This window comes from Copadichromis virginalis, linkage group LG23, assembly GCF_057382275.1.
Source record: "Copadichromis virginalis isolate Kocher_CV1m ecotype Utaka linkage group LG23, C_Virginalis_male_GT1.1, whole genome shotgun sequence".
In the NCBI taxonomy this organism is placed as follows: Eukaryota; Metazoa; Chordata; class Actinopteri; order Cichliformes; family Cichlidae; genus Copadichromis; species Copadichromis virginalis.
The window spans coordinates 48121341-48134318 of record NC_140639.1 but is presented as its reverse complement, the minus strand read 5'-3'; the positions used below and the strand labels follow the sequence as shown (position 1 = coordinate 48134318).

General features: G+C 42.9%; 2 protein-coding genes and 1 long non-coding RNA gene across 5 annotated transcripts in view; 1 reads left to right on the top strand and 2 right to left on the bottom strand.

Moving 5' to 3' along the window:
* LOC146681980 (NACHT, LRR and PYD domains-containing protein 12-like) overlaps window positions 1–12978 on the bottom strand; it is a 427057-nt gene that overhangs the window by 277074 nt on the left and 137005 nt on the right. The window lies entirely within an intron of this gene.
* On the top strand, window positions 5881–9551 carry LOC146681988 (uncharacterized). Of its 3 annotated transcripts, XR_014917991.1 has the most exons (4): window positions 5881–7164; window positions 7245–7654; window positions 7747–7782; window positions 9423–9551. It is a non-coding gene; the product is annotated as an uncharacterized LOC146681988 (long non-coding RNA). The 3 variants fall into 3 exon arrangements; XR_014917990.1 differs by lacking the exon at window positions 7747–7782; XR_014917989.1 differs by lacking the exon at window positions 9423–9551 and having other exon boundaries at window positions 7747–7896.
* On the bottom strand, window positions 10356–12966 carry LOC146681987 (uncharacterized). The gene is made up of 6 exons (XM_085448478.1): window positions 12763–12966; window positions 12570–12641; window positions 12352–12470; window positions 12208–12268; window positions 12023–12117; window positions 10356–11587 (listed from the first exon to the last, which is right to left on the bottom strand). The coding sequence occupies exons 1-6, from the start codon at window positions 12796–12798 to the stop codon at window positions 10606–10608; spliced, it is 1365 nt and encodes a 454-aa protein (XP_085304604.1). The 5' UTR covers window positions 12799–12966; the 3' UTR covers window positions 10356–10605.

The following is a 12978-nucleotide window of genomic DNA, read 5'->3' as shown; positions in this document are numbered from 1 at the left end:
TTTTGTGTAATTATAACAATATGTAATTTAGGACCTGGTTACATATGATGTTGCTGATTTTTTAAATCTAATTTTTACGTTGCATTAATTTCTTTTTGTCAGACAGGGAATCAAACAAGTTCTGTTTTCTCGAATGAATCCCACTGTTATTTGTTTGTCCTACCAACAGGGATGTTTACATGGTATTCATGACTGCTGCACCTGATGACTTTCACAGCTTGAGGACTGCAAACATTTCCCAACAAGACATGAGTGGTGGGGTGATCGTTGGTATTCCTGATCAGGTGAGGATCTGTTCCCATCAAACCACCAAAACCAGTTGTTCAGGATGTTTACAGGATGAAGAATCCCCAGTTATTCTTTGTGGTTGGAATGTGCCTACATATGGCTGTGTGGGATTCTGGCTTACTTTAGGGTCAGAGCAGTTGGTATGTGGAGCAAATACTGACACAGTCAGAGTGGGCAAACCAGCAATAGGCTTGTTGTCATACCTGGAAGTCTGAAAGCTCCCGATGCTGGATGGTCTTTCTAGTTTTTAATGACAGGTCGTCTAACAAAGCTTCCATGAGGTGCTATAATGGAGACTGTCCTTTTCAAGGAGTTTCTCGTGTCTTATCCTACTTTTTTCTTTTTTTTAATTAACAGGAGTGAGAATTTGAAATCCTCTAAATTGACATGATTACATTTCTTCTATTAAATGAGAAGTACATTTTGAACACAGTATAGTGAACACAATATCCAAGAAGCTAAATCTGGTGAAATGGTTTTTTTAGCTGTCAGCTTGAAAGGCTGATTGGGGTATTTTTGTCACCTTGCATGCGGGTGGCATGGACACCCGACTTTTGTGTGCATTTATCAAAAAGCTTGGATGATTTTGAAGATCAGTGGCATTCAACTCATGATCAGCGTTCAAGTTTTCTTAAAATCTTGTAACATGATAACTAGAAAGAAGACAGCTAGGATTTTCAAACTGATCCATAGATGGATCTACTATGAAGCTGAGGGACAGCACTGCTTAAAAGATCCTTTTTAAATGACTCCAGCTGTCTGATTTAATGAGACCACGTGTGCTCAAGTTTCCTGCTCTGACTCGGCCTCAGAATGTCTAGAGGCAGAAATCAAGCACAGTCAAAGGAAATAAGCGTATCAGTGGGCATGTGCTCAGCACGCAGAGTGGGAGTGACTAAAGGTGCCACTGCAGAGCATCGCAGTTGTTTCGTGTGATTAAGTTGTGTGTTTATGAACCTGTGAGTGTTAGTCCTTTTGGCAGGATGACTCGCATGAAGCTGTTATAATTGTTTGTGCATGTTAAAGTTATGCCTCAGTTCTTTGATACCATGTTGGTAGGATTATTTGGCACTAAGTTAATAGCAGTGGCTGTAATCTCCCGCAGTCATTACATCCAGCGGTATTACAAATAAAGGACTTTTCTATTGTTTAGTTTAACTGTGGCTAGCTTGCCATGTCCGTGCCTTATGATTGGCAATTTGTATGACGTGCTATTTAGGCAATATATGATCTATAGTGACCCCTTGTGGATATTGTGAGATATTGCTGTGTTGAGTACATTATGTTTTCAATTGTTTTCTAGTTATTTGTGACTCTACTAATGATAAAATTGCCTGTTTCTGTTTCCAGAAAACCATTGCTCATAGTCCCACATACTATACAATGATAAGTTCAAGTATGGCTGTACCTAATTTGGATTAAGCCTGGCAAGCACTTTGATGTAAACATTTCTTCTGTGGGACTTAAAGACAGTTAACCCAACTCCTGGACTGCTGCAGTCTTCCTGACAGAAAGCTTAGGCCAGGCTTGTATGCCCAGTATATATATTCTATAACGTGTGTAACTACTTCGTTTAGTTGTTTTTGTTTGGATTTAGTTTAGTTGTTTTTCTTTTCAGTGTATTTCAGTGTCAGTAATTTGTGTAGTGCTCACTCACATTTTCAACTGGAAAAGACCTGCAATAGAAACGTATTTAGGAGCAAACAAGTGAATGAAAAGTTTGACATCATTAAGGCCAAACAGCACCTAGTTTTCAACAAAAACACATAACATAAGAGCAGCAGTGACGATGCAGCTGACACACATGAACCCATTTAAACTGGTCCCAGTGTTTTTAGCCTAACTTCAGTCTTGAACCATTGGGGCAAATGAAAAATTCCAGCAGTTCTTGAAAGCAGCAACTCTGTGCTTTTTTTGTGATGTTAGGGACATTATGGTAACTCGAGGCAGAACACCATCCAAATCTTGGTAAATAACACATGAAAGAACAAAACAAACAAACATGGTAAAAAGAAGCCAAACGTGTGATAACATTGTTCCATCACGCTCACTCACTATTCTCTCAACCTTTGCCTTCACGGGGCTGCTGCAACAATGTACCTGGGATTACCGTAATGATGCAAATATTAATGAAAAGTGCAGAGTTGCTGCTCTCAGGAATCATTGGACTTCTTTTAATTGAGGAAATGGATCAGGAGTTACGGTAGTTACAGATGTTTAATACAACCCTAGAAAAGAGCTTTCTGTAGTGCTGTGTGATACGGAAAGATTTTTTATGTATCCGATACAAGTAAATACAGGGCTGATATGATCTCTACTTTTTAATGTGGATGATGCATCATCAAAATGCCAAATTGTTTACATTTTCATGACCTTTACGTTGTTTTTTAGGGGGCTTCATCCTAATGATTATTAATGAGTTAAAACCGAGGACAGAAATAATAAAAGGATTTAGTTTGTAGCCCATAGTTTAAAAACAGTAATCACACATTATCCCTTTCTTTAACAGCAACACAAAAGGATCATTATATTCCATTAAATCTGAGCCATATTATATTCAGTATATTTATTTTAATTTCAGTAAATGTTTTTATTTAAATGACATGTTTCAGTGAGATAAATGTGTTATTTCAAGGTCGTTGCATCATTTTTACTTTTCGAGTTGGCTAAAATAAGAATTAGCCAGTTGCACTTTAAAGTAATATAACCAACATATCGCCACAGTTATCTACCTGGATATTCTTCAGAGCATGCTTTCTTGCATGTGACAACAAGAGACCTCTCGGTTGTCTGGTGGAGCATTTAGCGCCTCGCTACATGTTTCCAAATCGGCATTTCTTCTCAGTGAAAGCTGTCCTAGAGAAGTAAAGCAAGTTTGTAAGTTTCTCTCTCAATGTTTGTAACGCATTCCCACGTTAAGCTTAACAACCGATATATGGAGCGACTGCCGCGTCTCCTCTCCCCCTCCCTCTCCTGCTGCTACTTCAATCATGAAACTGATCAATGATCAGCTGATCGCAAGTTCCGTCTCTCTTGTTTGTTTCCCACTTTGCGCCAGAAAGAGGAAACCAGCAGATAAACCACAGCAGCACGTTTAAGCTTGATAAGCTGTTGTTAGAATTTATTTAATATTACTTTAATGCCTAATGCTATAAGTAGCTGACAGCTGGTAACTGTGCAGGGGCGGGTCTAGCACGGTTTTGCCAGGGGGCCAGCTGGGGCATTAACAGGGAAAAGGGGGGCACAAAGAAATACTTTTCTTTCTTATTCTCGTTTAAAATGTCTCGCTTTTAATAAATAATTATCTGAATCTTATAACCAAAGTTTTTATCTAACGTAAAATGTATAGAAATCTAATATTGTATATAGTAACTATTAAGTCTAATATATACCCTAGTAAGTTATAGTACTTTTTCCTTTGGGAAGATACCATCTGTGCAGTCTGCAGTTCTGTTGAAGAAAGATGTTGAATCTATTTAATTGTTGTTGAAAAATAATTGATTTCTGTGCATTTTTTTTAAATACATGCATTAAATTAAAGTCGATTATGTCGATTAAGCATCACGAGGCAGAGGGTGGGCGATGGTTCCCTTTAGTTTTTTTTTTTGCTGGGAGTTTGCAACCCTATTAGTTAGGTTGTTTAATATTTCTGCTAAGTACTCTTTAAAATACCAGAATAGGGAGTGATAGGTTTTGTATTGTTGATTGTCATTTATGCTTAGAAATATTTACTTATATATGCTTAGAAGTATATAATCATTTGTAGATTGAAAGAATGTCTCATTCTAGGAGGTCTGTAACAACTCTGTGTAGCATGAAGAGGGGGGTGAGTTCACTCCCCTACAGAGGAGAGGTCGTATCTTCTTTTGCTGATTTATGGTATAGCAAACACACGTATATCTGTTTAAGTATAAGAGCCTTTTGTTAGATGGACCCAGACTTCTGGCACCAGCTTTGGGGAGTCTTCACAGGGTCACATCTTGACCTCACACAAGTCACACACACACACACACACACACACACACACAGGCAAGGTACTCTTTGTGTGTATGTAGACGTCATATGTTAATGAACCTATGCATATTCATGTAACCTCAATAAAAGAACAGTGGTACGGGAGGACGGACGAGAGTGACTGGGGTCAAGCGAAGGAATGGCGCTTTGTCCGGTCATTTCTCCCGTGCACGAGAAACATGAAGTCTTTGCCTACTTGTGTCTTGCTTTGCAGTGTAATTATATTGTCTTCAACGTTCCAGCGGATGGGTTCAAGCTACAAACCTATCAACAGAGATGCACATCACCTAATATGCTTAATTGGTAGTAGGCTTTTGAGCCTATACAGCTTGGAAGACAGCATGCATGAAGAGGATGATGTGGACAAAATACTCATTTGCCTAATAATTCTGCACTCCCTGTATGTGTGTGCGTGTCCAGGGTTCAGCTGAGACAGTGTCCTTCGCCCTGCCAGGCTAAGTAAACAGTCTTCCAGCCAACCCAGGTGGCCTTGCATGGAATAGGAAGGAACAGACTCAACACAGTCGTTATCAGGGTGTTTTTGTTCGGCTCCAGCCTTGAGCCCACAGAGGGTCTCCGCATAAGTGATGGTGCTTTTTACTTTAGTGCGAACAGCTCATATGAATTTCAAAGCAGTTCTACAGTCCAACACTGGTCTCTCAATCTCCCGTTGGAGAGCCGCGAGCTTCGCCATACTTGCGTTCTGTGATGTTGTCATTCTTGTGCTCAAGGAGCCGATTCTGAGAACTCACGGCAGTGTGCCTCCCCGAGATGTCATCCAATTTGCGCCCAGAGATGTTATTCTGAGCGAGCCCTTCCGAGATGTATCCAGTCTGCAGTCAGAGATCTTATTCTGAGTATCCACAGCAGCCGTAGCCTCTCCAAGATCTTATCCGTGCTGACTCAATGAGCCCACTTTGAGAAACTCACGCCTCTCCCATCGTTCCAATCCCAGCGGGCAGCCTTGTGGGGGTTTGAACAGCCGGTTCCGCTTTCTCAAGCCAGCTCCGATCAGCCAGAACCCTGTTACCATGGTTCCAAATAGGTAGATATCTTCAGCACGCAGACTCACCCGAGCCCAAACTTCTCGTTGAGAAATTGCATTTAGGGACCAGTTTTCAACAGGACAATGACCCCAAACACACCTCCAGGCTGTGTACTAGAAGAAGTATACTAGATGGCGGCGCGCACAGACGCAGCGGCTCTATGCACTCCACTTGGGTGCCTTTCTTTTTTGTTTCTCCACTTTTTCTTCTTCTTTTGTTTTCCTTATTGTGAAGCCAAATTTTCCTACAACCATCTGGAATTATGCAAGATTGGATATAACAGCCAGATCCCCATTACCAGTGATTATCAGAGGGTGCACAACATCCCCCCGGAGATAGCGAGAACATCGGGTGCTCCGTGGATTGTTATCGGCTCTGCCAAGAAACGCAGGCGGCGGAAGGAACGCAAACAAAAGCGGGGATGCCTGTCGGGCCTGCTGGCCAGGCTAAAGAAGCAGCCTTTCAAACCACCGCTCCCGAGCATCTTTCTGACCAGCGCACGGTCGGTCGTCAACAAAATAGAAGAACTGAACCTACTTCTCGCCGCACAGCCAATCGTCCGTGACTGCTGTGTCCTGGTCGTCACGGAGACATGGCTCACTCCGCGAGGCTCCTGCCTACGACAGCCGTAACGCTCCGACAATCCATCAAGCGGTGGTAGCTTAGCAAAGTCGTACTGAAACATCTGACAGATTTTCGAGCGCCGTGCACATAAAATCGTTTCGAGGTCAGTAAACACAACCAGAGTTCATACATAAGGCACACGGGGTTATAAGGGGCTCTGTCGACTTTCAGAAAAATCAAAGGATTGATTTTAAGTGCGCCGTATTTTCCAAACAACACGGTAATAACGACGGCCCGCTAGCATGCTCTACCAAAAATAGTGCTTTGTTGTGTATCTGACGGACGAAAGCTAAACCAGTTCCACACCACTGAAGCTGCAGCATTTTTACAAACCAGTTCTGGTTCATCCGTTTCATTTAGCGATCCACTTTCGCTCTTCTCATTCTGCGTCATCATCCAATTCCACCTGTGATCTTGTGTCACCATTGCTCTCTGAGCTTTGTGTTGCTTCTTCTGTCACCTGACAAATAGGACATACATGACAATAAGAATAAAATGTGGAGCTGCTTCAGTGTGTCTGTCACTTTGTGCAGATCTTGACTGATCAGTAATGTTTGTAGGCTGAGTGCATTTTTAAAACAAGTTGTGCAAACTGCACTACAAGGTGGAATATTTGCAAAATCATGACTATGACCTATGAATACGTCAGTGCCATTAAGATGAAATTCTTGTGTCACCAACATTTTAACGTTAGGCATATAATTCTAACAGCCTCTGTAAACTAATATCCTGGCTGCTCGAGGCTGCTGTTTTCTCTGACAGCTTCACTTAGATTAGAATTAGAAACGCTGCTCTGAGACTGAGAGAACTAACAGTGCTGCATGTTGTGCTGTTAGTTTCCAAAACACGTTATTCATGGTTACATACAGTTTTAGACTGATGTGGGCCAAAGCCTAGCATAGCCTGCAACGTTATTGTGACGGACACATTTTATGTGTCAGACCCAGGACCCTGAGCAGTTATGGACTAATATTATAATGTATGTATTTTGTATTGCTGTCCCTCGTTCTCCCTGCTTGTAGACGTGTGTGTGTGTGTGTGTGTGTGTGTGTGTGTGTGTGTGTGTGTGTGTGTGTGTGTGTGTGGCCCTGGCAGGTGATTGGCCACACCTGCAGCTGATCAGGCCTGTCGGAGGAGCTATTTGAGAGTGTGGTGGAGCTCTCTCCGACGCTGGATCATTGCGTGGCTTCACGTCAGTCTCTCGACCAGTTCCTAGTTTGAGTCTGCTGCATTATTGTGTGTCTGACGGCTTCCTCTCTCTTATGTCCCCAGGAGTTACGGGGAGACGAGAGGACAGCGAGCACGGGGTGCTCATCACGGAGAAGCGGAGACAGGAGCACTAGCACTGGGAAGAGGACACGTCACGGGAGTCGGGAGAGCACGGGATTTATTGTCATGTCTGTCCATCGCTGTAAATAAACGCACTGCTTGTACATAGAGCACCGCGCCTGTGTCCTCCTTCCCTACACCCCCACGGTCTGCCAGCCAGACCGTGACATTATGAGTGAACTTGGCTTTAAGTGACTTACAGGTTTCTCTGAAAAATACTTTCTTATATCCAGGTTCTTCCTCTTTGCTGCCGTCCTCCTCTCCTCCTGGGAGCGCAGGCTTGCCGCTGCTAAAACTCAACGGAGCTCCCTGAAAGGTTCAGCCAATCACATTGGCCATATTTGTCACATGAGGTAGGACTCCAGTACAGGACGTAATTTAACTCTTTCGGCACCGCTGGGTGAATGAGACGTTGACAGATCTTTTTTTTTCTTCTTTCTATCAGGTTTGCTTTTCTTTACTCGAAGAGATCAAATTATTGGTGAGGACAATTCAATAATCGCTGGATATTGGTGGGGACATGTCCCCTCCGTCCATGCCAAATCGACGCCCTTGCCCGAATCGATTCAATCCATGATTCGATTCGATTCGATTTGGGGAAATTTTGCCTCAGACAGTCAGCAATATTATAATTTAGATCATACCCCCCCCCCCCCCCCCCCCACACACACACACAGCCTTATGGGTACAGTAGTCTCCTGCTACACCTCCTTTTAGCTAAAGACATACTTCACAATGACTCACTCAGCTCACAAGAACAGGAATGCAGAGCATTATCAAACGTTAAAATGATACACATCTCTCACTTGTTCACTTACATTTAAACGAAACACATAATTGTAAACATCTCTAACAGCCTAAGCCAGCTTTGAATAGGGCCTGAATGGATAACTTCAGAGAATTACACATCCAATCTTACACGAGGTCTCACCGCTCGACCAGATCTGGTAACAGTCCCTGTTGGTGTGAGGTGGCTCCTATTTCTCCTTAGAAAACCTGTCTGTCTCTACCACATAAGATCTGGGAGCACTGGGAGGTCCAACTACTGCTCCAGTGGTTCCTTCAGTAGTAATCCACACCTTCTGTCCTGACTCTATGTCTGCGGTTGTAGTGTTTTGCCTGCTCACGCCTCCCTCCTCATCCTTCTCGCGAAAAGCCTGTAGGTCGGGCCACTTTGGCACCAGCTTCGCAGCAGCTTGTGGCAGAGAGGTACGCAGGTGTCTCCCCATGAGCAACTGTGCCGGTGAGAGCCCATGTTCCAGTGGGGTGGCCCTGCACGCTAGCAGTGCTCTGCTGTAGTCACAGTCCTTTCAAGTCTTTAATGGTACGATCAGCGCGTTCTGCGTCCCCGTTGGCTTGGGGGTACCTGGGGCTGCTCGTTTCATGTGTGAACTGGTACTCTTTAGCAAAGTGCTTGAACTGTTCTGATGAAACTTGCGGCCTGTTGTCCGATACCACAGTCTCGGCAACTGCATGTCTTGCAAAGGCCTCTTTTATAGCATTAATAGTGACCTCTGCTGTTGTGTCTCTCAGTTCAGCAAGTACCAACGACCAGATTTGGTGTGTGGTAGTAACAGGCAAATGAACTTTTGTTTTTTTTAATGATTTGAATATATATGAATGCTTGTGCATAAATACACAAACAATACACATATGCTTTCATGCTTTCAATTGTGTAATTTACGTGATCTAGGTCAGCGGTCTCCAACCTTTTTTGCACCACTGACCGGTTTATGCCCGACAATATTTTCACGGACCGGCCTTTAAGGTGTCGCAGATAAATACAACAAAATAAAACTAGTACCGGTACCGAAAAAGAAGATTTATTCATAACACACGTGAAAAGACCCAGGAAAACCGAGTTAACGATAAAAACGATAACAAAATAACGCTGAAAAGCGATAAAAACCCTGAAAACCAGACATTTCACACTTGAGCCTCAACTCTCGCGGCCCGGTACCAAACGACTCACGGACCGGTACCAGTCCGAGGCCCGGGGGTTGGGGACCGCTGTTCTAGGTAGCTCTGTTTTGGAAGTTCAGTTCAAGCTAGAAATGTGCTTTGGAGTTTGTACGTGTTTTGTCTCTAGGGGCCACCACATATATTTCTATTTACATTCAGGTGACAGCAATCCATGGATGGTTTCGACATGCAAGAGGATATTTTCCCCGGTGCCCAGCGGGAGAAGACACTGCTTGCGATGTCGATGAGGTCCTGTGGCCAGACCCCAACAGACGGCGGGATCCATGAGCCCACGTATGCACAATTGTCATGATTTTTTGTGTGTACAGTATAGTGTTTTTTCTATTACTGTATTATGTTTGTGTTTTGCTTTATCTGAATTGATGGTGCTGCAGTGGACAATATTGAGTAGGCCTATTTGCTTTTTTTGGTTGTTTGTGTCTCCTGAAAATGTGCCTTCAGAATAAACAATGACAATGAAAGACTGCAGTGTTTTATATGAAGTAGACTAGTGTGTCCCCCTGATCTGATCTGCATGTGATGCAAGTATGTGTCATTTTGTCAACAGAGTTACATCTTGACAGAGGAATGTTAGGTTTTGACAGCAGAGTTTCAGTTTGGCACAGATGTGAATGGTATATTTTGATGTGTCATGTTTACTTGTGTTTAGAGTTTTGGCACAATGAGCGACGTTTTGCAAAATGTGTTCAAGCAACGGGCAAAAACTGTAACATGTTTTTCACCAAAGATTTCAGCAATTATAAAAATTCAACTCAAGCTATTCAGCTATTAGCATTCACACTGCATTTTCTACAGGAAGTACATTTTATATACCAGTTTCAGTTCAAAGTGCATTAAAAATAATAAATAATTATTAAAAATAATACCATCAATATGTTACTGCACTACACTTACTGGACTTGTGGAAGTATTTTGAGAACCATAAGAGATTCTTACAAATGTTTGAAAGAAAAAAAATCTTTAACATAGCTGGAGACTCGTGTAGAAATATGAATGAGTTTATAAAGTTTCTGTCATGGTGTGCTGTGACAGGCAGGTAGTAGGACCCAAACACAGGACTCTTACGTGGAATGAAACTTGAATCGGCAGCTTTTATTGCTGGAAACTCAGGTGGACTCAAGAAACTACAAACTAAGAAACAAGAACTAGGAAAACAAATCAGGAACTATGAACAAGAATCAAGTAAAGAACACGGAGGAGAAAAAACACCCAGCCCACTGAAAACTAAAGAAACCCCCAAAAACATGAAGAACAATCATTAAGGAACATATTTACATATTTAGAGTTACTGCAACACCAACACTGGGTCACAGCTTCAGTGTCAGTCGGTGACTTTTGGTCTGCAACAGCAGCAGAACAGACTTCTCAGTCTTTTGAAGAAGCCCTTTTTCTTCTTCTTGCTCTGACGGTCTTCGGACTTCATGCTGGCTTCAGGTTCTGGAAAAGGTTCCTCAAAGGGAACATCAGGAACCGGCCCAATTTCAGAACAAGATCCGTTGATCATATGATCTTCACCTTCAACACAGGATTTGGACTCGCCATAGGGTTCCTCACAGGGAGCGTCGGGCTCTGCAACACTTTCTGACAGAGCTCCTTCGATCGTAAGGTCTCGAGTACTCAGACTGGAGGCCCTTTCAGAAAGAAGTTCCTCACAGGGAACGTCGGGCTCTGCAACACTTTCTGACAGAGCTCCTTCGATCGTAAGGTCTCGAGTACTCAGACTGGATGCCCTTTCAGAAAGAAGTTCCTCACAGGGAACGTCGGGCTCTGCAACACTTTCTGACAGAGCTTCTTCGGCTGGTGGAACATTTGCCACTGAAAGGCCGTCAGAGGAGCGCTCACCATTTGTGCTCTTCACATCAGGACTTGAAGGGGGCTCAAAGATTTCACATATCCGGATCCTTCCTACATCAGCAATGGTCTTCAGCAACAGGGGTGCAAAGTTTGCAACTTGGATAGACAGAATTTCTTCAGGAAATTTCTGTCTAATCTCCGTCAGGATGCTGTCGACCAGATCGTCTCGGATAGAGCGGGTGAAGACGGCCTGTGTTTCCATCGCCGTGAGGCTCTTGGAGACACGATCTAAAGTGGCCTTGGTGACACTGGTGGAGAGGATACTTAGACTCTGGGAGGCCATGTTTAGGAGGGGACGAGGAGGAAGCTCCCAGAAGCCCTGGAGAACGCGGGGAACTACCTCGACCACTACCTCCTGCGCGGTGAGCAGTTTGCTGTTAGGCTGTTCCTGCTGCTTCTTTTTCAGGATTTCAACGTAATCCTTCACCGCGCTGAGGAGTTTAGGTGCTCTGTAGAAAAACATGATAAGAGTTATCTGTTAAACATATTCAAAGCATCATTTAAATATTGAAACACTGTAGCTGGACTGTTAACCCTGTAACCACCTTTGTAGCATACATGAGTTTCTGAGACCTCGATCTCATCAACATGATCAATACTTGCTATAATTTCTAAATGTTGTGGACAAAACTCTTTTTTAGTCTAAAGTTAACATTGTCGTTAACACAAAGTTGCCAAAAACACCCAGTGTATCAAATGTGATACAAAAAATAAATACACAATAAAAGTAAATCATACACAACATGACATAGCAAAGAACTCATGTGTGGCTTTTGTTTAAAGGGTTGATAAACATCTCAGTTCCAAAGAATCTGAATTTTCTGGCTGTTTTTTGATGGGTTGGGTCTTACAGGGTTAATAACTGTATGTTACATGTGACTCACTGAAATTTAGGAGGTACGGCCTCTGGGAACTGAAGAAGCAACCTGGCTTCAAATTCAACGTCCCTCATTTTATTGCTGACGTTCACCGCCCACACCTGAAACAGAAAACACATTTACAGTGCGCTTATGTGTAAAGGTTATGTGCACATAATGAAAAAAAAGTCTTGTGGGTTTTCTCGTCTTACCAGCCTTAGAAGAGGTTTGGCTTCCTCTTCGTCAAAATCCTCTAACTCAAACTCCCACAGCCTTCAAAAGAAAGCAAAGCAGAGGTTTTCTCTCAGCACTTACACGTCATCACAAACAGACTTTCAGGTGTGACAGTAACTCACTGCTCTCTGAGCGTCTCCCTGCTCTTCTCCACCAAAAGATCTCTCAGATCTTCAGCAGTGAGGTTCGGTGGAATTAGATCTTCCTGCTGAAGTCTGAGAAACTCCGTCATTATCGCAACCTAAAAGTAAAGGAGACATTTAATCACCACCACTCTCAGGTCCTCAGAAATGACCTGATATTTTCTGTCAGCTTTGGTTTGCATGAATCTGGGTCTAACCTGAGCCTTGTAGCCCGGAAGATACCAGCAGATCTTTACAGCTGTTTCATAAATCGGTGTGTTGAACAACACCTGTCAAAGAAATAGCAATTTAGTCATTGTTACTTAAAATGATTCTCAGTTTGTCAACTTTTAAAACGACATCAAATTCTTCAAATTACTGAAATGCAGTAAAAGCAAAAGCGTCACATACCCTGATAGGCTTATAGATTCCTTGACTCTTTTCCATTTAAACGTGTTCAAATCAAAGTCAGGAAGAAAAACGTCAACTGCTCTCCAACGATGGCGTACGGGGGATCTGGACCTGAAAATGCTCTCAGCTCGGTGGTCTCGCACAGATGAGCTCTTTTGACAGTCTGATGTTTATTTATGAATGCAGAATTTCTTGAGCAGTCACCATGGAAACTTG

Coding starts and splice junctions, on each gene's coding strand:
- LOC146681987 (XM_085448478.1), bottom strand. CDS start 12,798: ATGGAAAAGAGTCAAGGAATCTATAAGCCTATCAGG. Junction 12,471..12,569: donor TTCCGGGCTACAAGGCTCAG/GTTAGACCCAGA, acceptor CTTTACTTTTAG/GTTGCGATAATGACGGAGTT. Junction 12,118..12,207: donor CCAAACCTCTTCTAAGGCTG/GTAAGACGAGAA, acceptor TTTCTGTTTCAG/GTGTGGGCGGTGAACGTCAG.